General features: G+C 41.1%; 1 protein-coding gene across 8 annotated transcripts in view; it reads right to left on the reverse strand.

The window, feature by feature from the left end:
* LOC131723102 (protein diaphanous homolog 1-like) overlaps positions 1 to 24,756 on the reverse strand; it is a 98,285-nt gene that overhangs the window by 16,431 nt on the left and 57,098 nt on the right. For 7 of the 8 annotated variants that reach the window (XM_059016502.1, XM_059016504.1, XM_059016503.1 and 4 more), the window contains 4 exons: positions 14,980 to 15,015; positions 8,925 to 8,960; positions 6,776 to 6,814; positions 2,003 to 2,041 (listed from right to left, as the gene is read on the reverse strand). In XM_059016502.1, the coding sequence (XP_058872485.1) occupies positions 2,003 to 2,041; positions 6,776 to 6,814; positions 8,925 to 8,960; positions 14,980 to 15,015 (150 nt within the window). Of the gene's footprint in view, positions 1 to 2,002; positions 2,042 to 6,775; positions 6,815 to 8,924; positions 8,961 to 14,979; positions 15,016 to 23,846; positions 23,886 to 24,756 lie in introns of all 8 variants that reach the window. The other variant, XM_059016505.1, reaches the window with a different exon arrangement.

Below are 24,756 nucleotides of genomic sequence, written 5' to 3' on the forward strand. Positions count from 1 at the left end.
CTGAATGCAAGCAACATCCACATGTTTCCTACGCAGAAAATCGAGACAGGCAGATCACTTTTGCGGGGAGTTTAAACATCAAGCAGCTTCAACAACATTACTGGGGAGTTGGTTCCAGACCCTCAATTCTCTGTGTAAAAAAGTGCCTCCTATTTTCTGTTCTGAATGCCCCCTTATCTAATCTCCATTTGTGACCCCTGGTCCTTGTTTCTTTTTTCAGGTTGAAAAAGTCCCCTGGGTCGACATTGTCTATACCTTTTAGGATTTTGAATGCTTGAATCAGATCGCCGCGTAGTCTTCTTTGTTCAAGACTGAACAGATTCAATTCTTTGAGCCTGTCTGCATATGACATGCCTTTTAAACCCGGGATAATTATGGTTGCTCTTCTTTGCACTCTTTCTACAGCAGCAATATACTTTTTGTAACAAGGTGTCCAGAACTGAACACAATATTCTAGATGAGGTCTTTCTAATGCATTGTAAAGTTTTAACATTACTTCCCCCGATTTAAATTCAACCCTTCTCACAACATATCCGAGCATCTTGTTGGCCTTTTTTATAGCTTCCCCACATTGTCTAGATGAAGACTCCAAGGTCTTTTTCATAGATTCCTTCTTCAATTTCAGTATCTCCCATATGATATTTATAATGCATATTTTTATTGCCTGCATGCAATACTTTACACTTCTCTATTAAATGTCATTTGCCATGTGTCTGCCCAGTTCTGAATGCTGTCTAGATCATTTTGAATGACCTTTGCTGCTGCAACAGTGTTTGCCACTCCTCCTATTTTTGTGTTGTCTGCAAATTTAACAAGTTTGCTTACTATACCAGAATCTAAATCATTAATGTAGATTAGGAAAAAATACAGATCCTGTGATGATGGCAGCTTTGTTACATGACAGCCACAAAGAGTTCATGTTTCTTGTGCGATACCCGTGATCAAACTTGAACTAGAGGATCACAGAATAGAGCTGTGATCTGAATATGAAGATCATTTGTTACGTGTCATCTGGAAACCACAAAGTCACATGGACCATATATGGCAGCCACATGAGGTCACAGATAGGGTACTGTTAAGTTCCGGCTAAGGCGTTTCCAAAACATTTAAAAAAAGAACCTGGTACTGTATCTCAAACAGATTATGAGCCATGAGAAGAAATAAAAAGTCTGGAATTGAATATCAAAGGACAAGCTTCAGATATGTGGATGTGATGCTGCAAGTCCCATCCCATAAACAATACAGCCTTGCTTGAGCCTACGTGGACATTAACTCTTTGTGGTCAATTTATTCAGCGCGTCTCAGACTAGTCAGGTCCAATCTATTTTCACACGCGCAGTTTATTTTAGGCACTCTGTTAAAGTTTTTTTTTTTTTTTTTTTTACAGTACAACAGGTTTAAAAGGCACTGCATATCAACAGGACACTCAGTAGTGCATCTACAGCCCCGCCCCACCCCCTGTTCGCTGTATTTTTCACATACCTCTTCACAGTAATAGTGCATACCGGTAAATCATCTCCTGATCACTCGTTTTATCACCAAACTCCTCAATAATGCGATCCAAGTCACGATTTTATTAGCTCTGCAAATGTCTGATATTCTTTAAGCGCTGGATGCAGAAGCAGCTATCTTGTTTGTTTATGTCCGTGTTATCTCTGTGGTGCCGGGGCGATGTGTATTGCTCAGATCCACCCCTTTTATTTTTCGGCTTCTCTCGGCTCCTATCGGTCTCACTCGGCCATTGAATGGTTTTCACGGCTTTTGCCGGAGAAACAACAACTAGAGACCTGTTTTTTACGTCTTTTTGATGATGTCGGACAGGAAAGGGAAAATTGTAATGTTGGACCTGGTCCGACACAGGACCGCAAAGGGTTAAAACGTGGCACTTGTTTTAAAACAACAACCGCATACCTATCGTGACTGTAAATTGTGATTTTAACCAAAGTGCATCCCTGGTATAAAGAAAGGAGAAACATGTAAAGAATAAAAACAATGTACTTACATGGAGAGGGGGGGAGCTCGTCATCCTCGTCACTGACAGCTGTGAGAATAAAAAGAAACGGTCAGTGATTTAAATAGAACTGCACTGACTGCTGAAAGCCGCTATCTCTCTGAAAAGCTGCACAAGAAGGACCCTAGTAGCAGAATTCAGTCAATAACAGGTGAAGGTCTGTCCAGCAAGGTCTTGATAAAGTCTGAAGCAGACTCCCAGGCCCACACAGTCCCCTCCCCGGCCCCATGGATCCGAGTGGTGGAAAGCTCCAAATGAACAAATGTCCAGGAAAGAGAGAATCCATTGACGCCAGGGAAGGGAGTGGGGGGGGCCACCAACGAAGGGCAGTGAAGCCGGCTAAGATTTTAGGTGAACAAGGAATCTCACTATTAAGAATAACAGACAGGGTTGTAGAGACTTGCTTCCAGAACACAAGCACATCAGGACATTCCCAGACCATATGTAAGAATGTACCTACGGTACCCTGGGGACAGAGCATGCAGAGGGGAGTAGGGGCCAGTTTCATATGACATCTTTTTAGAGGGGTTAAGTATGTTCTATGAAGAAAGTTGAAGTGGATAAGCTGATGATTAGGATTCTTAGAAGCTGTCCCTAAATTATTCCATACTGTGACCCAAGATATTTCTTTATCTATAAAGGTGAAGTCCCTTTTCCAAACAGTATTAATCACCAAAGGTTTGTATGATGCCTGGAGAAGGAGGGTATAGAGTGTGGTCACCAAGCCCTTTGATTTTCCCCCTTAACTAGAATATTGTGTAATATGTGTGAAGACAGCTTGCCATTTGTCCCAATATTTAGTAGTGGGGGAAAGGGGGATCATAGTATCATTGATATTAATAGGATTAAAAGCTGTTGACTGACAAGCAGCCTGGGCAAGTGGTTCAAGTGATAGGGCGAACAGAAGCGGAGAGAGCGATCAACCCTGACGGGTACCCCTGGAGATAGCAAACTGGGAGGAACATTTACTGCCCGTAAGCACCATTGCAGATGGGTTAGCATACAACACCTTAACCATACTAATAAAGTCTGACCCCAAACCCATCTGCTCCAAAACCAACCCCAGATACCCCCATTCAAGGAGATCAAAGGCTTTCTCTGCATCCAGTGACAGGACTGCACAAGGAGTATTGACATCCATAGCTGCATGGATAACACGAAGAAGGGGACGCACATTATCAGATGTGAGGCGTGACTTGATAAAGCCTGTCTGGTCATGATGAACCAGTTTAGTCATATAAACCTCAAGACGACGTGACAAGACCTTGGCATAGATCTTAACATCAGAATTTATTAACGACAGAGGGCGGTAGCTCGCACAGTTAGTGGGGTCTTTATCTTATTTTAACGATAGAGATACAATAGCCGAATTAACATCTCTTCCAAATGAGCCCTTTTCAATAGCGGTTTATCATCTTTAACAGAAGCGGTCCTAGCTGATTAAAAAAAGTAAGAAAAAACTCAGGTTGTATTCCATCAAAACCAGGCGATTTTGATTTTTTCATATCTTGCAAAGCCTCTTTTAATTCAGCTAGAGATAACGGCGCGCCAAGTACAGATGCTTCCTCAGCTGAAAGACGTGGCAGTCTAAGGTCTTGTAGGAAGTGCGTACATGTGGTCTGATCAAAGGGGGTGTCTGAGCTGTACAATTTAGAATAGAAGGAGCGAAATTCTGAATTAATTTGCGAGGGGTCAGTCAGTAATCCACCCTGTGTAGATCGAATAGATGGTATGTTCACCAAGCGCTCATTATTGCGAAGTCTGAGAGCCAAGAAATGAGAGGGTTTTGAACCATGAAAATAATAATTCTGTCTAGCCCTGTGAATAAGAAACTCTGCCCGATGCCTAAGCAAAGCAAGTCATTCTTTTTTAACCAAGTCGAGTTCAAGTGCAGTGGTCTCAGAACAGGAATTTTGTAAATTATGATTTAATACAGCCAATTTAGTTTCTAGCTCTTTAATCTTACTAAGTCTAGATTTATTCAAATTAGAAGCAAATACAGTGGAAGTATCTTTAATAAATCCCTTGATTGCATCCCATACTATACGTGGGTCATCCACCGAGCCACGGTTAAAACTAATAAACTCATCCAGTTTAGCTTGCATTGTTACACAAAAAGTCTCCTTTTGCAGTAAAGTTGTATTGAAGCGCCATCGTGTAGCTCGAGTGGGAGTGTCAGCCAACACTAATCTAGAAGTGACACTCGAATGATCAGATAACGCCGCAGGATTAATGTCAATACTGTGTACTTCGGAAAAAAGTGTTTTCAATACAAAAATAAAATCAATCCTAGAAAAAGATTTATGTCTGGCCCGAAAAGAAATTGTTTAGCAGACGGGTTAAATATGAGAAACAAGCCCTAAATCTGAAATGAATCTCTGCAAAGTGAGAGAAGCCGCCTGTTGTGTCCTGCCTTGATCCAGACTCGATCGGTCGATAGCAGGGTTAACCACCGCGTTCATGTCAGCGCCGAGAACAAGGCTATAATCTGACATGTCCAGCAATATAGTAGCTAGCGAGCTAAAAAAGTCTGGGTAATAAATCGCTGGGGCATAAACAGATACAAATGCAATCTTTTTATCAGATATAATAGTCTTCAAAACTGCCACTCTGCCATCTAGAGTTCCGTGTGATTCCTGCACAGTGATAGGTAAACTGCGTCTTAGTAATATTAAAGCACCTTTAGACCTGGAGTCGGCACAGCTCGAGGCAGCCACGTAATAGTGTTTATTAGAAAATCTGTTAACATCACGTTCTCTCAAATGTGATTCCTGAATGCAAGCAACATCCACATGTTTCCTACGCAGAAAATCGAGACAGGCAGATCACTTTTGCGGGGAGTTTAAACATCAAGCAGCTTCAACAACATTACTGGGGAGTTGGTTCCAGACCCTCAATTCTCTGTGTAAAAAAGTGCCTCCTATTTTCTGTTCTGAATGCCCCCTTATCTAATCTCCATTTGTGACCCCTGGTCCTTGTTTCTTTTTTCAGGTTGAAAAAGTCCCCTGGGTCGACATTGTCTATACCTTTTAGGATTTTGAATGCTTGAATCAGATCGCCGCGTAGTCTTCTTTGTTCAAGACTGAACAGATTCAATTCTTTGAGCCTGTCTGCATATGACATGCCTTTTAAACCCGGGATAATTATGGTTGCTCTTCTTTGCACTCTTTCTACAGCAGCAATATACTTTTTGTAACAAGGTGTCCAGAACTGAACACAATATTCTAGATGAGGTCTTTCTAATGCATTGTAAAGTTTTAACATTACTTCCCCTGATTTAAATTCAACCCTTCTCACAACATATCCGAGCATCTTGTTGGCCTTTTTTATAGCTTCCCCACATTGTCTAGATGAAGACTCCAAGGTCTTTTTCATAGATTCCTTCTTCAATTTCAGTATCTCCCATATGATATTTATAATGCATATTTTTATTGCCTGCATGCAATACTTTACACTTCTCTATTAAATGTCATTTGCCATGTGTCTGCCCAGTTCTGAATGCTGTCTAGATCATTTTGAATGACCTTTGCTGCTGCAACAGTGTTTGCCACTCCTCCTATTTTTGTGTTGTCTGCAAATTTAACAAGTTTGCTTACTATACCAGAATCTAAATCATTAATGTAGATTAGGAAAAAATACAGATCCTGTGACGATGGCAGCTTTGTTACATGACAGCCACAAAGAGTTCATGTTTCTTGTGCGATACCCGTGATCAAACTTGAACTAGAGGATCACAGAATAGAGCTGTGATCTGAATATGAAGATCATTTGTTACGTGTCATCTGGAAACCACAAAGTCACATGGACCATATATGGCAGCCACATGAGGTCACAGATAGGGTACTGTTAAGTTCCGGCTAAGGCGTTTCCAAAACATTTAAAAAAAGAACCTGGTACTGTATCTCAAACAGATTATGAGCCATGAGAAGAAATAAAAAGTCTGGAATTGAATATCAAAGGACAAGCTTCAGATATGTGGATGTGATGCTGCAAGTCCCATCCCATAAACAATACAGCCTTGCTTCAGCCTACGTGGACATTAACTCTTTGTGGTCAATTTATTCAGCGCGTCTCAGACTAGTCAGGTCCAATTTATTTTCACACGCGCAGTTTATTTTAGGCACTTTTTTTTTTTTTTTTTTTTTACAGTACAACAGGTTTAAAAGGCACTGCATATCAACAGGACACTCAGTACTGCATCTACAGCCCCGCCCCACCCCCTGTTCGCTGTATTTTTCACATACCTCTTCACAGTAATAGTGCATACCGGTAAATCATCTCCTGATCACTCGTTTTATCACCAAACTCCTCAATAATGCGATCCAAGTCACGATTTTATTAGCTCTGCAAATGTCTGATATTCTTTAAGCGCTGGATGCAGAAGCAGCTATCTTGTTTGTTTGTGGTCGTGTTATCTCTGTGGTGCCGGGGCGATGTGTATTGCTCAGATCCACCCCTTTTATTTTTCGGCTTCTCTCGGCTCCTATCGGTCTCACTCGGCCATTGAATGGTTTTCACGGCTTTTGCCGGAGAAACAACAACTAGAGACCTGTTTTTTACGTCTTTTTGATGATGTCGGACAGGAAAGGGAAAATTGTAATGTTGGACCTGGTCCGACACAGGACCGCAAAGGGTTAAAACGTGGCACTTGTTTTAAAACAACAACCGCATACCTATCGTGACTGTAAATTGTGATTTTAACCAAAGTGCATCCCTGGTATAAAGAAAGGAGAAACATGTAAAGAATAAAAACAATGTACTTACATGAAGAGGGGGGGAGCTCGTCATCCTCGTCACTGACAGCTGTGAGAATAAAAAGAAACGGTCAGTGATTTAAATAGAACTGCACTGACTGCTGAAAGCCGCTATCTCTCTGAAAAGCTGCACATTTTCACAGCGCTGCGCGAACAGTGATTCGGTACCTGAAATATGTATGAAGGAAAACAAACTGAGAATTACAACATTTTTCAAAGAAAAAAAAGAAAATGACTTCCCTGATGATGTGTAATAGTTTGTTAAGGGTGATTATACCAGCTCAGAGCAGGGCCAGTATTGCAGAGGGGCCTAATGTGCCCTCTGTGCTCCCGTGAGTCCTGTATAGAGGGCGCGGGTGAAATGATTTTACTGTATGTCATGTTTAGAAGGCAGACAGGGCTACATAACTGGTGGGGTTATGTTTTTTGTAAGCCATTGTCATGGGCAAGCCTCCCTTCTGCACAAGTGACTATTATGACTTGCTGTGACAGGGGAGATCTGTGCTGGCTGTCAGGCGCATGCATGAGCTGCAGGGTGGGGTCAAAAAACCCTGTAGGGCTCCACTTGTCAATCATGGTGTTGAGTTACAAATACCACGTTTCCATGAACCACAGAAGTCGGGAAAGTGCTCGAGTTGCCCCCCACCCACCTACATTTCCATGTTTTTAAATTATGCGAGTTGGCTCCCAATTCTGTCTCATTTCAGGCTGGAAGAAAATGACATCACTAAATGTTATAGGGGGCGGGAACATAATTATACACCTGGGTTCGTGAATGCCAAAAACAAGTAAGATGAGAGAGCCATTTTTACTGAATAAAAAGATTTGAAAACATTAATGATTATGGGGTAATACAGAGCAATCTATGGATATGTATTGCGCGAAACAAATGTGAAAGAATATCGAGATGGATTTATCTTTTAAACTGTTTGAGTTTGACTATAATTCCGTCTGCATTGAATTCACGCCTTGACGTTTAACTTGGAAGTATTTCTGGGGAAAGTAGGTAGTATTTCCTGCCCACCTCACGTAATAACTCAGAAAACCATGGAAACGCCTCCTTTATCACCAACTCGAGTTCTGGGAGAATTCAGGCCAATTCAAGCGCACTCGAGTCGACTCGAGTTGGCTGTCCATGGAAGCGAGGTAAAGTCACTGAATCCTGGAAGCAAGGAAGGAAATCTCTGCCATGAATCGTGAGGTCCCTTACCAGTGGGGGGCGCTGTTTCAGCTAGCCCGTGGTGGCCATCCCTTGTTTTATAGGTAACCATTAAATAATCAATTTCTAAAACTTGGAACAATTTCATTTTGACTAGTTAAGCAGGTCATTTGTTCATTTAAGTAATTTAGAGATAATTTGAATGAAAACCTGAACACCCTGCAGCTCTCTTGGACCAGAGCAGACCACTCCTTATTTAATTGAACACATGATGCTGCTAAATTGATCAAAAACTTGCATTCTTCAGGAAATGGCTGATTTAAGGGTTACCTATAAATCCTGCTGGACTGTGGCTCTCCAGGACCAGGGTTAGCCACCCCTGAGCTAGACTGTCAAGGGCACTGAAACATTTAGCAGGCAGTGTTATGCACATGCAAATATGAAGTCAGCACCTCAGATGGTCTCTCAGGTTTAAGTCTTTCACCCTGTGACGATGGCAGCTTTGTTACATGACAGCCACAAAGGGTTCATGTTTCTTGTGCGATACCCGTGATCAAACTTGAACTAGAGGATCACAGAATACAGCTGTGTTCTGAATATGAAGATCATTTGTTACATGTCATCTGGAAACCACAAAGTCACATGGACCATATATGGCAGCCTCATGAGGTCACAGATAAGGGTACTGTTAAGATCTGGCCTAAGGAGATTCCAGAATATTTAAAATATGAAGCTGGTTCTGTATCTCAAACAGATTATGAGCTGTAAGTCTGTGGAATTGAATATCAAAGGACAAGCTTCAGATATGTGGATGTGATGCTGCAAGTCCCATCCCATAAACAATACAGCCTTGCTTGAGCCTACGTGGACTTTAAAACAAGACTTTTGTTTTAAAACAACGACCGCATACCTATCAGGGCTGTAAATTGTGATTTTAACCAATGAACACCCCTGGTATAAACAAAAGAGCAAAAAGTAATGAAAAAAGTGATGTACTTACATGGAACGGGAAAGGGGGAGATCGGCGGACTGTAATCTGTAAGAGAAAAAAAAATGAACGGTTAGTAACTTAAACAGAACTTTGACTGCTGAAAGCCGCTATCTCTCTGAAAAGCTGCACATTTTCACAGCGCTGCGTGAACAGTGTTTCAGTACCTCAAATATGTATGAAGGAAAACAAACTGAGAATTCCATCATTTTTCAAAGAAAGAAAAGAAAATGACTTCCCTGTTGATGTGTAATAGTTTGTGAAGAGTGATTATACCAGCTCAGAGCAGGGCCAGTATTGCAGGGGGGCCTAATGTGCCCTCTGTGCTCCCGTGAGTCCTGTATAGAGGGCGCGGGTGAAGTGATTTTACTGTATGTCATGTTTAGAAGGCAGGCAGGGCTACATAACTGAGGTAGAGGTGGGGTTATGTTCTTTGTAAGCCATTGTCATGGGCAAGCCTCCCTTCTGCACAAGTAACTATTATGACTTGCTGTAACAGGGGAGATCTGTGCTGGCTGTCGGGCGCATGCATGAGCTGCAGGGGGGGTCAGAAAACCCTGTAGGGCTCCACTTGTCAATCATGGTGTTGATGCAGAGGCCAGGTGGAGGTGCGCTGGCTGGCGCTCTGTGATTGGTCGGGGCGTGGAGACGTGCAGGATTGAGAGCCAATTAAAGAGTCACTGTTCCGTGTCCTTCTCTCTCGTGTAGGAAGTGTATTGACAGGCGTGTCCCCGGAGGATTGCTGAATTCTGACAGCATGCAGCTGAGATTATTACGCTGGTGCAGAGCAAGCTGAGAGAACACCAGAGCTCTGTTATACCCCGAAGGAAAGGGGCTTGGAAAGAGAAGGAATAAAGAAGCGGTTTTACCTGGAGTCTGTCCGGTACTGCCCGAGCAGGCAACAGGTGTACAATTAGTAATAGTTAGATGGAATTTTAATGTCCCACAGGGAGATAGATAGGGAAAGGAACAGTGACTCGATATCCACAACGTTTGTTTTGTAGTTTTATTATCAGCGTTTATTTTCTCTTTTTTCTTATACCTTTTGTTTTGATTATTATTTGCAGCACCTGAGAGTGCGAACCTCACTGTATGTATTAGAAGTCTTCACAGGTCCAAATTAATCAACCCGACCCGACCACGAACCAACAATTATTTACCGGACCCGACCTGATGTAAAATTCTTGTTATTAGATTCGGATCCGATCCGGCCCTGAAAAAACAGTGAAAGGCTTTTCCTTTCCCCTGCTTAGTATATGCACTGACTAGATACAGTATTAAAGAAGGGTGTTTATCCAGTCAACCCGGAAATCTGGCTGAACTACACACAGTGTTTATTCCATCAGGAACCTAAGCAGAGGACTTTAAAATTAAATATATAATATGTTTGTGTAAAAGATAAATACATTATCTGAAAATCAAATGAACTGAAGTACAATCTCATAAACGTGTGATTTTATTACAAACTGAACACAAGAGCAAATGGAATTGATGTAAAATTTGTGTTTTGCAAAACTTGTTTTCCTTCTTTGTCCACAATAACAACAAATGATTCCCACTCCGCAGACTTGCATTTTTCTGTGAGCTTTTGTTCATGGAATTAGTTTTTCTTTCACATCCTTCATAAACAAATCCATTACTCAGACTTTTAAGAATGATCTAAAGAAACCCCTTCGATGCGGGTCACGTGTCTGCTGCTGCGCTCTGCAAGCCATGTCATGTGCTACTGGGGGAAGCCAATCCACACAACAGGAATTATAAACAAGGATTTTTAGTACCAAAGAGAGCCTCTTTAATAGTAATTGACAGTTTGTGTATTACTGAGTAAACAAAATCGGACCGACCTGACCCGGGTGTTGGGTGACACATTTGCACCCGAAAACCCGTTCGGTACGGATCGGGTCTCGGGTCCGGGTAGACCTGTGAAGACCTCTAGTATGTGTTACTACCATTTTTAGTAAACACCAGAAATACTACTACAGAAATATTGTTGCTGGTATTTAAGCCACGGCACAAGAGTGCCATCTTGTGGATTAATAAAACAGTGCGCCAAGTGGCATTTCAAATACAACTTCTGACTCCTGTGTCTAAGTCAGGGGTGGGCAAAGTTTTAGGACTGAGGGCCACATCAGGGTATGGAAATTGTATGGTGGGCCATATAAATGTATACTTAACAAACAAACCAATCATGTTCAAACAGACACAAAACAATTTTGTGGTAAAATCATCATAAAATGGCATCATTGAGTTGTCTTTTGATTTTATGTGCTCAGTTATGTTGCCCCTATCTCAACACAAATTATGTGCATCGCTCACAATTCTCAGTGTACTGCACTACATACGTTTGGTAGTTTTCCTGTTTATTGCTGTAATGAGCTTTTTTGAACCACCAATGTTTCTTTATTAAACTGTTGCAATGACCAAACATATTCAAACAATTTTAGCTTAAAAGTAAACCACAAAGCAATGTTGTTGTTAATTGATTTAACTCTCAAGAACAGGTATTAAAATAAAGGTAGATATTGGGGGAAACATACGACCTTATTATTATTATAGATATATCATCATAAAAATGCATTACAAGAAAAAAGGAAACAAAACATACTCCTTTTTTCGCTCTCTTTGCTGTTAATGTGAACAATGCAGTTGGTCGTCCTTCTTTACGATAGCATCAAAGTCCGGTGCTGTCCTTGTTGTTGAAATCCACAAAACAGAGCTGAGATGCTGGTCAGTTAACTGGGATCTGTAGCGAGATTTGTTGAAATTCAGTAGTGAAAATGTTTGTTCGCACACATAGTTGGAGGCGAACAACACAAGAATTTTCTGGGCTACGTTGCGGATATTTGGGAACTTTGTTTCATTCAAAGTGGCATAAAACTTGTCCAGTGTTTGTGAATGGTACTTTTCCTTCACAGTGGAGTCGCACTGGAGTTCGATGAGCTCCAGTTGTAATTCTTCTGGTGCTTTCTCGTAGTCAAATGAAAGTGGACATGACACCAGCTCCAGTGTCTTCTCGATCTTCTCAAAGTCAGAAAATCGACGAGAAAATTCTCCATGCAGGTCACTCAGAATGTTGCTGTACCTGTCTGCCCGCTCCGACGACACTTCCAAACGTTTAAGTGTTGGAAAGTGAGCGAACAGTTTGCTCTTCATTTGTTTTGAAAACAAAATGAGCTTGACTTTGAAAGCTTTCACATTGGAATACAATTTGTGAACAAACACATCCTTGCCTTGCAGCTTCACATTAAGTTCATTTAAATGTGCCGTGATATCCACACCAAAAGCGAGGTCGCACACCCAGTTTGAATTCCTTAATTCAGGGAAATCGTTTTCTTTCCCCTGCATTTCCAAGAAAATGCTAATTTCATCTCTAAGCTCCCACACTCACTGCAACACCTTTCCTAAACTGAGCCAGCGGACATTCGTATGATAAAGTAAGTCCTGGTGTTCAGCATCAGTGTCCTCAAGAAGGGAAATGAATTGCCGATGATTAAGCCCCCTTGCTCTAATGTAGTTCACTATTTTCACTGCTGTGTGCACAACTTGATCTATGTCCAGAACATTTTTGCAGAGTGCCTCCTGATGTATGATGCAGTGCAGAAAAATGATTTCTTTCTCGGAGTCTACATCTTCTACTTTGTCCTCAATTCTTTTTAAAAGTCCTACATTTTTCCCAGTTAAATTTGGCGATTCATCTGTGGTCACATTTGCGAGTTTACTCCAGGGGAGCTTCAGACGTTCAAGGCAACCAGACACCCTCTCATACAAATCCAATCCCTTTGTTGTGCCTTTCATTAATTCCATAGATAAAGATTCCTCTGCGATTTCAAATTTGTTGTTAATTCCTCTCACAAAAATCAAGAGCTGCGCTGTGTCCTTTATGTCAGTACTATCATCGAGAGCTAACGAAAACAGCGTGAAGCACTGTGCTTTCCTGTTCAACTCAGAGGCCAAGTCTTCATCAATTACTTCAATACGGTGAGCAACAGTTCTTCGTGACAAACTAATGTTCTCAAACGTATTTTTGCATTCAGGACACAGCATGCCAGCAATATCGACCATGCATTGTTTCAAAAACTCCCCTTCAGCAAACGGCTTATTTTGTTTAGCTATCTTGAATGCCAAAACATAACTTGCCTTCGTAGTGGCTTCCTGAACTGCAGCTTGTCGCACAAAAATGTTTTGCTGAGATTTTAAATTAGAAGCGAGTTTCTGAGCTTTTTTTGACTTTTCATCTGTTGTTAAGTTGCTGCCATAATTAGGATGTTTCGTTGTAAAATGGCGATTCAAATTGTACTCCTTGAACACAGCGATGCTCTCTTGACAAATCAGGCATACAGCCTTCGAGGCGACGTTTGTGAAAACATATTTCTCAATCCACTCTTTTTTGAAAACTCAACACTCACTGTCCACTTTTCTTCTCTTTGAAGTGCTCATTTTTCTTCAGAAAGCATAAAAACAAAATCCTAGCTGCTGCAATTCAAACGGCTGTTTTGCAAGCTTGCATGCACTCTAGCAAAGATGAATAAACGTCATACAGATACTGCGCCCCACGTGAGACGTTGCAAAGCGCTTTGTTTTGGCAATGCAATCTCTGTCTGTGTCGGTCGTGAATTAGCCTAGTAAATTAGTAAATTAGTTATTTCTAACCCAAATCAATCAATAACATGGATCGATTTAATGGATTTTTATATTTGTACTATTTATAGTAATCTAGTACTTTTATTGTTAAAACACAAGGAAGCTCGCGGGCCGGATGAAAAGCTCTCACGGGCCGGATTTGGCCCGCGGGCCGTAGTTTGCCCACCCCTGGTCTAAGTGAAGCACCCACACCCTCTCACACTTGCAAAACATATCAGTTTGTCTCAGTGCAGTAAAAATGAGCTTTAGAAATATCAGCCCAACCACTGTGTTTAGTGATTTATAACAGCAGAGCTCCATTTCAAAACATTAGGTTTCATTTCAAAATAAAAAGACTTTGTGTTTAGTGTTAATTGAGTGATGTATTGATATTTTTAAGACAACAATAAGAAGGAATGTTTTGCATTTTGCAAGTCATCTGTTAAAACTATTTATTTATTTTGATAAACGTTATCAACTTTACTCCTGTTTCTTATCCCTGATCTGAGGGGGCGCTGTTTCAGCTAAACCGGGGTGGCCAGCCCTCTTCTCTGTAGAGCCACGATCCAGCAGGTTTTCAGGTAACCCTTAAATCATCCATTTCTGAAGACTTGGAACAATTTAATTTTGACTAGTTAAGCAGGTCATTTGTTCATTTAAGTAATTTAGAGATGATTTGAATGAAAACCTGAACACCCTGCAGCTCTCCTGGACCAGAACTGACCACTCCTGATTTAATTGAACACATGAAGCTCCTAAATTGGTCAACAACTTGCATTCTTCAGAAATGGCTGATTTAAGGGTTACCTATAAATCCTGCTGGACTGTGGCTCTCCAGGACCAGGGTTAGCCACCCCTGAGCTAGACTGTCAAGGGCACTGAAACACTGAGCAGGCAGTGTTATGCAAATGCAGATATGAAGTCAGTACCTCAGATGGTCTCTCAGGTTTCAGTCTTTGACCCTGTGATGGAGGCAGTTTTGTTACATGACAGCCACAAAGGGTTCATGTTTCTTGGGCGATACCCGTGATCAAACTTGAACTAGAGGATCACAGAATACAGCTGTGTTCTGAATATAAAGATCATTTGTTACGTGTCATCTGGAAACCACAAAGTCACGTGGACCATACATGGCAGCCACATGAGGTCACGGAAAGGGTACTGTTAAGATCTGGCCTAAGGAGTTTCCAAAATATTTAAAATATGAACCTGGTACTGTATCTCAAACAGATTATGAGCTGTGAGAAGAAGAAAAAAAGTCTGTGGAATTGAATATGAAAGAACAAGCTTCAGATATGTGGATGTGATGTTGCAAGTGATTAAAACATGACTTTTGTTTTAAAACAACGACTGCATACCTATTGTGGCTGTAAATTTGGATTTTAACCAATGTGCATCCCTGGTATGATCAAGAGAGAAAAATATAAAGAAAAAGCGATGTACTTACGTGAAGAGGGTGTAGGGGGGGAGGGCGGCATAATAGCTGCAAGAAGGAAAAAAAAAAGTCTGTAATTTAAATAGAACTGCACTGACTGCTGAAAGCTGGTATCTCTCTGAAAAGCACATTTTCACAGCGCTGAGCGAACAGTGTTTCAGTACCTCAAATATGTATGAAGGAAAACAAACTGAGAATTACAAAATGTTTCAAAGGTGACTTCCCTTCTGATGTGTAATAGTTTGTTAAGGGTGATTGCACCAGCTCAGTGCAGGGGCAGTGCTGCAGTGAGAGCCAGTATTGCAGAGGGGCCTAATGTGCCCTCTGTGCTCCCGTGAGTCCTGTATAGAGGGCGGGGGTGAAATGATTTTTCCTGTTTATCTTGTTTAGAAGGCAGGCGGGGCTATATAACTGAGGTAGAGGTGGGGTCATGTTTTTTTGTAAACCATTGTCATGGGCAAGCCTCCCTTCTGCACAAGTAACTATTGTGACTTGCTGTTAAAGGAGAGATCTGTGCTGGCTGTCGGGCGCATGCATGAGCTGCAGGGAGAGGGGGGACAGAAAACCCTGTAGGGCTCCACTTGTCAATCATGGTGTTGATGCACAGGCCAGGTGGAGGTGCGCTAATTAAAGAATCTCTGTTCCGTGTCCTTCTCTCTCGTGTAGGAAGTGTATTGACAGGCGTGTCCCCGGAGGATTGCTGAATTCTGACAGCATGCAGCTGAGATTATTACGCTGGTGCAGAGCAAGCTGAGAGAACACCAGAGCTCTGTTATACCCCGAAGGAAAGGGGCTTGGAAAGAGAAGGAATAAAGAAGCGGTTTTACCTGGAGTCTGTCCGGTACTGCCCGAGCAGGCAACAGGTGTACAATTAGTAATAGTTAGATGGAATTTTAATGTCCCACAGGGAGATAGATAGGGAAAAGAACAGTGACTCGATATCCACAACGTTTGTTTTGTAGTTTTATTATCAGCGTTTATTTTCTCTTTTTTCTTATACCTTTTGTTTTGATTATTATTTGCAGCACCTGAGAGTGCGAACCTCACTGTATGTATTAGAAGTCTTCACAGGTCCAAATTAATCAACCCGACCCGACCACGAACCAACAATTATTTACCGGACCCGACCTGATGTAAAATTCTTGTTATTAGATTCGGATCCGATCCGGCCCTGAAAAAACAGTGAAAGGCTTTTCCTTTCCCCTGCTTAGTATATGCACTGACTAGATACAGTATTAAAGAAGGGTGTTTATCCAGTCAACCCGGAAATCTGGCTGAACTACACACAGTGTTTATTCCATCAGGAACCTAAGCAGAGGACTTTAAAATTAAATATATAATATGTTTGTGTAAAAGATAAATACATTATCTGAAAATCAAATGAACTGAAGTACAATCTCATAAACGTGTGATTTTATTACAAACTGAACACAAGAGCAAATGGAATTGATGTAAAATTTGTGTTTTGCAAAACTTGTTTTCCTTCTTTGTCCACAATAACAACAAATGATTCCCACTCCGCAGACTTGCATTTTTCTGTGAGCTTTTGTTCATGGAATTCATTTTTCTTTCACATCCTTCATAAACAAATCCATTACTCAGACTTTTAAGAATGATCTAAAGAAACCCCTTCGATGCGGGTCACGTGTCTGCTGCTGCGCTCTCCACGCCATGTCATGTGCTACTGGGGGAAGCCAATCCACGCAACAGGAATTATAAACAATGATTTTAGTACCAAAGACAGCCTCTTTAATGGTAATTGACAGTTTGTGTATTACCGAGTAAACAAAATCGGACCCGACCCAACCCGGGTGTTGGGTGACAAATCTGCACCCGAAAACGCGTTCGGTACGGATCGGGTCTCGGGTCCTCGGGTCCGGGTAGACCTGTGAAGACCTCTAGCATGTGTTACTACCATTGTTTGTAACCACCCTGGTAACTCTACCAGTAAAAGCAACTTCAGAAATACTGTTGCTGGTATTTGAGCCACGGCACAAGAGTGCCATCTTGTGGATTAATAAAACAGTGCGCCCAGTGGCATTTCAAATAAAACTTCTGACTCCTGTGTCTAAGTAAAGAACCCACACCCTCTCACACTTGCAAAAAAAATCAGTTTGTCTCAGTGCAGTAAAAATGAGCTTTAGAAATATCAGCCCAGCCACTGTGTTTAATGATTTATAACAGCAGAGCTCCATTTCAAAACATTAGGTTTCATTTCAAAATAAAAAGACTTTGTGTTTGCAAGTCATCTGTTAAAACTATGCATTTATTTTGATAAACTTTATCAATTTTACTCCTGTTTCTTATCCCTGATCTGAATTGCCCAGTTTGAATGTCCCCTCACCACTGTAACCCAGGACTGAAGATAAAGCTCCTTTCATTCTCAAGCTATCCCATTTTTTAACTCAGAGTTACTGAATCCTGGAGGAGAGGAAGGAAGTCTCTGCCTGGAATCGTGAGGCCCCTGACCAGTGGGGGGCGCTGTTTCAGCTATAATGGGGGTGGCCATCCCTTGTTTTATAGGTAACCCTTAAATCGTCCATTTCTGAAGACTTGGAACAATTTCATTTTGACTAGTTAAGCAGCTCATTTGTTCTATGTCTACCGCGCAGACATAGTTAAGGTTTGAACGAAGGTTCTGTTTAAAGTCGATTTTACAATGAGCTCAAAAGGGGGGTAAATCTCCATCAATATGCATGAACATTCGTGTGTGTGTGGTCGGATTGACAGGCTCAACAAACCCTGTGAACGGGGTAGCATTTGGTGAAATACTTTTTGAGATACAGCATGGCGATGAAAACAGCTTTTTTTTTTTTTTTTTTTTTAAAAAGAAAAATTAAGACGCTTTTGTATACACCTGTATCTCAAAAAGTACAGCTAATTAAGGAACCACACCTGGCATACACATAGTCCCGGGAGTGTAGATGTGCAACGGGGTATTTATATTTTCGGGGGGGGGGGGGGTCCTGGTTTTACCAAAATTGAACCGGTCTGACGTCACTTCTGTCTGACGTCAGTGCCTGGTAGCGTTGCTTTCGACCGTTCCATTTCACTGAATAGGGAGACATTGAATAGCCTATAGTTCAGCATACACGGGTCAGATCTGTGTTTCTGTCTGGATAAAACTGGTAATCAGTGATAATAATTAGTGTTTGTGCCTTCGGTACTGGGGAAACTAATAATAATTTGTTCATTTAGGAAATACGTTTTTCTCCTCCCCCCTCACTTTATGGTACAGTCAGGAGTTCATTGAAACTGTCCGTGTTCCATTCCACACACACACACACACACACACACAGCGTCAGCGGTCAGAGAAACGAACACGTGAAACAGAGAATGCAGTGGCACTTTACAGTATTACCCTGTTAGCTGGGTTATATTGTTGCTCACCAGCGAAAAAAAAAACAAAAAACTTTCATAACTAAAGGGGGAAAGAGGTGCCGTGGCTCAGCCCTGGAGAGCCCTGGCACAAATTAAGCACTAGTTAAATAATAAAATGTAAGCCTCCGATAAAGGCGTCTACCAAATGGATCAAAAATAATAAAGGCTACACTGTATTTGTTATGACACCTCCTATTTTAAACTCCAATGCTTTTTTGTTTATTGAAGATCGTTGTTATTGGGTTTGTGATTATTTGTTTCTATCAAAGTTGTAATTTGCTTTGTTAAACGAATGATCTGACTGACAGCTTTACATGGCCCGGCTTGAACAAAACTCTTGTTCGTCGAGGAACACATTGATTCACATCAAATAAATACATACTGCCTGCTGGATACGAAACAAGAAAGAAGTCTGTCAATACTTGTAAACGCAGTACTGTAAATGGTTATGATCTTGTATAGCGTAGGTTCTAAAAAAAAAAGTGAGAAGATAATGTTTTGCCAAATAGAATAAAATACAAATGCATACTATTATATGTATGCGTGTTATATATTCCATATTTAAGCACATACATTAAACACTTTCTGCTATTTGTTTACTGTATATCGCTGCCAAAGGAAGTTTGAGATTTTTTAAATTAACAGCGCGCGCTGGTCCACAAAGTTCTTCAACTGCTACAGAATGTTTGATACCTTCTTCACAATGCAAAGTAATTTACTGACAGGTGGGTAAAAGCTATCATTAATCATTTTTCGTTGATTTAAGAAACCCCTAAAATAAGGATGTATCAGACAGCAGTAGAACATCCACGAGTAAAATAAAAAGTTATTTAACTTTTGTTAATGAAATGGGTCAATAACAATATATTTTTTAGAAAGTATAAGACATGACTGATGACGATAATCAATTGGCATGAAGTGAGAAGATAAATAAATTAATATACGACTTGCAGTGAGTAATCTAAAGCCGGTAAAAAAAAAAAAACATTACAATACAGTATATTATTAATAGTGACAATACAACTGTAGTAATATTTGTATTGCAATTGTTTATGTGTAAAACTCGTCAAGACAGTACAGTAAAGTATAACTATACATATCTGCAGCCTCTCTAGCAGCCGTTGCTGTCCCGACCTCTCCAACCTCAGGTACAGCCATTGCTGTCCCCATCTTTCCAGCCTGACGTACAGCCGTTGCTGCTTCCACCTCTTCAGCCTCCAAGGCAGCCATTGCTGTCCCCACCTCTCCAGCCTCAGGTACAGCCGTTGCTGTCCCCACCTCTTCAGCCTCCAAGGCAGCCATTGCTGTCCCCACCTCTCCAGCCTCAGGTACAGTCGTTGCTGTCCCCACCTCTTCAGCCTCCAAGGCAGCCATTGCTGTCCCCACCTCTCCAGCCTCAGTTACAGTCCTTGCTATCCCCACCTCTCCAGCCACCAGGACAGCCATTGCTGGGGACTCCAGGGACAGGCTTTGCTTTCCCGCCTCCTCTAGCCTCAGGGGCAGGGATTAACAACATTTGATTTTGCCTCAATAAACCTGACTTTTAAAAAAAAATCTTTACATACACTGTGTTTCGTGATTTATAACAGCAGAGCTCCATTTCAAAACATTTTGTTTCATTTGTTCCATCAGCTTTCAGCTCTCAGCATGAACCCATCCAGACCAGAGGCCCCGACACTCGGAGAAACACAAGGGAACCGCACGCTGAAACTCAACTGCTTTCTACACTAGGCAACAATACTTAAATATCTATTCAGGTCTTGCACGATTCCTTGTTATGGTGTCAGTATGTACTAATATTTCATTGGCAAATAGTTGTTTAAAACCTCTGTTCTTATTGCAATGTGATATTAACTGTTTTATGTGATTTCCAAACGTATTTTGATTGCATGCTTAATAAATACCATCTTTCTAAGAAAGGATTCTTAGTACTGAATCATTCATTCAGGTTGAACAACCACAGATTATTGAATTAGGATATGAGTAATTATTGGTCGTTTCTGGTAACGTGTAAATCTCTATTGTTTTCAGAGAGTGATATTGAAAAAGGTTTTCATGTTAAAATAAACACAATTGTTATTTTGGCAATAGTTGGAACTACATCCAAGAATAATGATCAAAACAATAACATCAACAGTGTATCAGTTTCCTCTGATATAATTGCTGATGTCACCATAACCAGACTACTTACACTTTAATAAATATTCCCACCAAGAAATAACTAATAAAACAGTTGATAAATAATCAATACAGTTCATATCTCCCTACAGTTTTCTGGAGGTCCCTTTATTGTCATAAGTAATAAATACCCTATTAGTCCCCACAGCTTGACAAGGTGTATATATGTGTGTTCAATACAGCCTGTGTAATAAAAGGAATTGGAATTGATTTAAAGGGTTATTCAGAAGTGATTCGAGTCGGGGTCTGCAGTAGGGGGCTACAGTAAACCTTATTGAAGAAGGTTTACAAGAGACACTTTTTGTTCAACTGATTTCATTTGAAACCAATTTAAATGACTAACAAACTGGAGTGACTTAAATGTAAGTAATTTGTTGCCACTCTGAGAAGCTCATTTTAACAATCGTGAGACCCCTGACCAGTGGGGGGCGCTGTTTCAGCTATACTGGGGGGTGGCCAGCCCTTGTCCCTGGAGAGCCACAATCCAGCAGATTTTACAGCTAACCCCTAAAATCATACATTTCTGAACACTTGGAACAATTTCATTTTGACTAGTTAAGCAGGTCATTTGTTCAATTAAGAAATTTAGAGATAATTTGAATGAAAACCTGAACACCCTGCAGCTCTCCTGGACCAGAGCTGACCACTCCTGATTTAATTGAACACATGATGCTGCTAAATTGATCAAAAACTTGCATTCTTCAGAAATGGCTGAGCTAGACTGTCAAGGGCACTGAAACATTGAGCAGGCAGTGTTATGCAAATGCAGATATGAAGTCAGTACCTCAGATGGTCTCTCAGATTTGAGTGTTTAAGAACATAAGAAAGTTTACAAACGAAAGGCGGCCATTCGGCCCATCTTGCTCGTTTGGTTGTTAGTAGCTCATTGATCCCAGAATCTCATCAAGCAGCTTCATTTTTTGTGATCAATTTATTAATTTATTTAATTAAAAAAAACAATACAATACACAAAACATCGGTCGATAGCAGGGTTAACCACCGCGTTCATGTCAGCGCCGAGAACAAGGCTATAATCTGACATGTCCAGCAATATAGTAGCTAGCGAGCTAAAAAAGTCTGGGTAATAAATCGCTGGGGCATAAACAGATACAAATGCAATCTTTTTATCAGATATAATAGTCTTCAAAACTGCCACTCTGCCATCTAGAGTTCCGTGTGATTCCTGCACAGTGATAGGTAAACTGCGTCTTAGTAATATTGAAGCACCTTTAGACCTGGAGTCGGCACAGCTCGAGGCAGCCACGTAATAGTGTTTATTAGAAAATCTGTTAACATCACGTTCTCTCAAATGTGATTCCTGAATGCAAGCAACATCCACATGTTTCCTACGCAGAAAATCGAGACAGGCAGATCACTTTTGCGGGGAGTTTAAACATCAAGCAGCTTCAACAACATTACTGGGGAGTTGGTTCCAGACCCTCAATTCTCTGTGTAAAAAAGTGCCTCCTATTTTCTGTTCTGAATGCCCCCTTATCTAATCTCCATTTGTGACCCCTGGTCCTTGTTTCTTTTTTCAGGTTGAAAAAGTCCCCTGGGTCGACATTGTCTATACCTTTTAGGATTTTGAATGCTTGAATCAGATCGCCGCGTAGTCTTCTTTGTTCAAGACTGAACAGATTCAATTCTTTGAGCCTGTCTGCATATGACATGCCTTTTAAACCCGGGATAATTATGGTTGCTCTTCTTTGCACTCTTTCTACAGCAGCAATATACTTTTTGTAACAAGGTGTCCAGAACTGAACACAATATTCTAGATGAGGTCTTTCTAATGCATTGTAAAGTTTTAACATTACTTCCCCCGATTTAAATTCAACCCTTCTCACAACATATCCGAGCATCTTGTTGGCCTTTTTTATAGCTTCCCCACATTGTCTAGATGAAGACTCCAAGGTCTTTTTCATAGATTCCTTCTTCAATTTCAGTATCTCCCATATGATATTTATAATGCATATTTTTATTGCCTGCATGCAATACTTTACACTTCTCTATTAAATGTCATTTGCCATGTGTCTGCCCAGTTCTGAATGCTGTCTAGATCATTTTGAATGACCTTTGCTGCTGCAACAGTGTTTGCCACTCCTCCTATTTTTGTGTTGTCTGCAAATTTAACAAGTTTGCTTACTATACCAGAATCTAAATCATTAATGTAGATTAGGAAAAAATACAGATCCTGTGATGATGGCAGCTTTGTTACATGACAGCCACAAAGGGTTCATGTTTCTTGTGCGATACCCGTGATCAAACTTGAACTAGAGGATCACAGAATAGAGCTGTGATCTGAATATGAAGATCATTTGTTACGTGTCATCTGGAAACCACAAAGTCACATGGACCATATATGGCAGCCACATGAGGTCACAGATAGGGTACTGTTAAGTTCCGGCTAAGGCGTTTCCAAAACATTTAAAAAAAGAACCTGGTACTGTATCTCAAACAGATTATGAGCCATGAGAAGAAATAAAAAGTCTGGAATTGAATATCAAAGGACAAGCTTCAGATATGTGGATGTGATGCTGCAAGTCCCATCCCATAAACAATACAGCCTTGCTTGAGCCTACGTGGACATTAACTCTTTGTGGTCAATTTATTCAGCGCGTCTCAGACTAGTCAGGTCCAATCTATTTTCACACGCGCAGTTTATTTTAGGCACTCTGTTAAAGTTTTTTTTTTTTTTTTTTTTTACAGTACAACAGGTTTAAAAGGCACTGCATATCAACAGGACACTCAGTACTGCATCTACAGCCCGCCCCACCCCCTGTTCGCTGTATTTTTCACATACCTCTTCACAGTAATAGTGCATACCGGTAAATCATCTCCTGATCACTCGTTTTATCACCAAACTCCTCAATAATGCGATCCAAGTCACGATTTTATTAGCTCTGCAAATGTCTGATATTCTTTAAGCGCTGGATGCAGAAGCAGCTATCTTGTTTGTTTATGTCCGTGTTATCTCTGTGGTGCCGGGGCGATGTGTATTGCTCAGATCCACCCCTTTTATTTTTCGGCTTCTCTCGGCTCCTATCGGTCTCACTCGGCCATTGAATGGTTTTCACGGCTTTTGCCGGAGAAACAACAACTAGAGACCTGTTTTTTACGTCTTTTTGATGATGTCGGACAGGAAAGGGAAAATTGTAATGTTGGACCTGGTCCGACACAGGACCGCAAAGGGTTAAAACGTGGCACTTGTTTTAAAACAACAACCGCATACCTATCGTGACTGTAAATTGTGATTTTAACCAAAGTGCATCCCTGGTATAAAGAAAGGAGAAACATGTAAAGAATAAAAACAATGTACTTACATGGAGAGGGGGGGAGCTCGTCATCCTCGTCACTGACAGCTGTGAGAATAAAAAGAAACGGTCAGTGATTTAAATAGAACTGCACTGACTGCTGAAAGCCGCTATCTCTCTGAAAAGCTGCACAAGAAGGACCCTAGTAGCAGAATTCAGTCAATAACAGGTGAAGGTCTGTCCAGCAAGGTCTTGATAAAGTCTGAAGCAGACTCCCAGGCCCACACAGTCCCCTCCCCGGCCCCATGGATCCGAGTGGTGGAAAGCTCCAAATGAACAAATGTCCAGGAAAGAGAGAATCCATTGACGCCAGGGAAGGGAGTGGGGGGGGCCACCAACGAAGGGCAGTGAAGCCGGCTAAGATTTTAGGTGAACAAGGAATCTCACTATTAAGAATAACAGACAGGGTTGTAGAGACTTGCTTCCAGAACACAAGCACATCAGGACATTCCCAGACCATATGTAAGAATGTACCTACGGTACCCTGGGGACAGAGCATGCAGAGGGGAGTAGGGGCCAGTTTCATATGACATCTTTTTAGAGGGGTTAAGTATGTTCTATGAAGAAAGTTGAAGTGGATAAGCTGATGATTAGGATTCTTAGAAGCTGTCCCTAAATTATTCCATACTGTGACCCAAGATATTTCTTTATCTATAAAGGTGAAGTCCCTTTTCCAAACAGTATTAATCACCAAAGGTTTGTATGATGCCTGGAGAAGGAGGGTATAGAGTGTGGTCACCAAGCCCTTTGATTTTCCCCCTTAACTAGAATATTGTGTAATATGTGTGAAGACAGCTTGCCATTTGTCCCAATATTTAGTAGTGGGGGAAAGGGGGATCATAGTATCATTGATATTAATAGGATTAAAAGCTGTTGACTGACAAGCAGCCTGGGCAAGTGGTTCAAGTGATAGGGCGAA

The sequence above is a fragment of the Acipenser ruthenus genome, chromosome 53, assembly GCF_902713425.1.
Source record: "Acipenser ruthenus chromosome 53, fAciRut3.2 maternal haplotype, whole genome shotgun sequence".
Lineage (NCBI taxonomy): Eukaryota > Metazoa > Chordata > Actinopteri > Acipenseriformes > Acipenseridae > Acipenser > Acipenser ruthenus.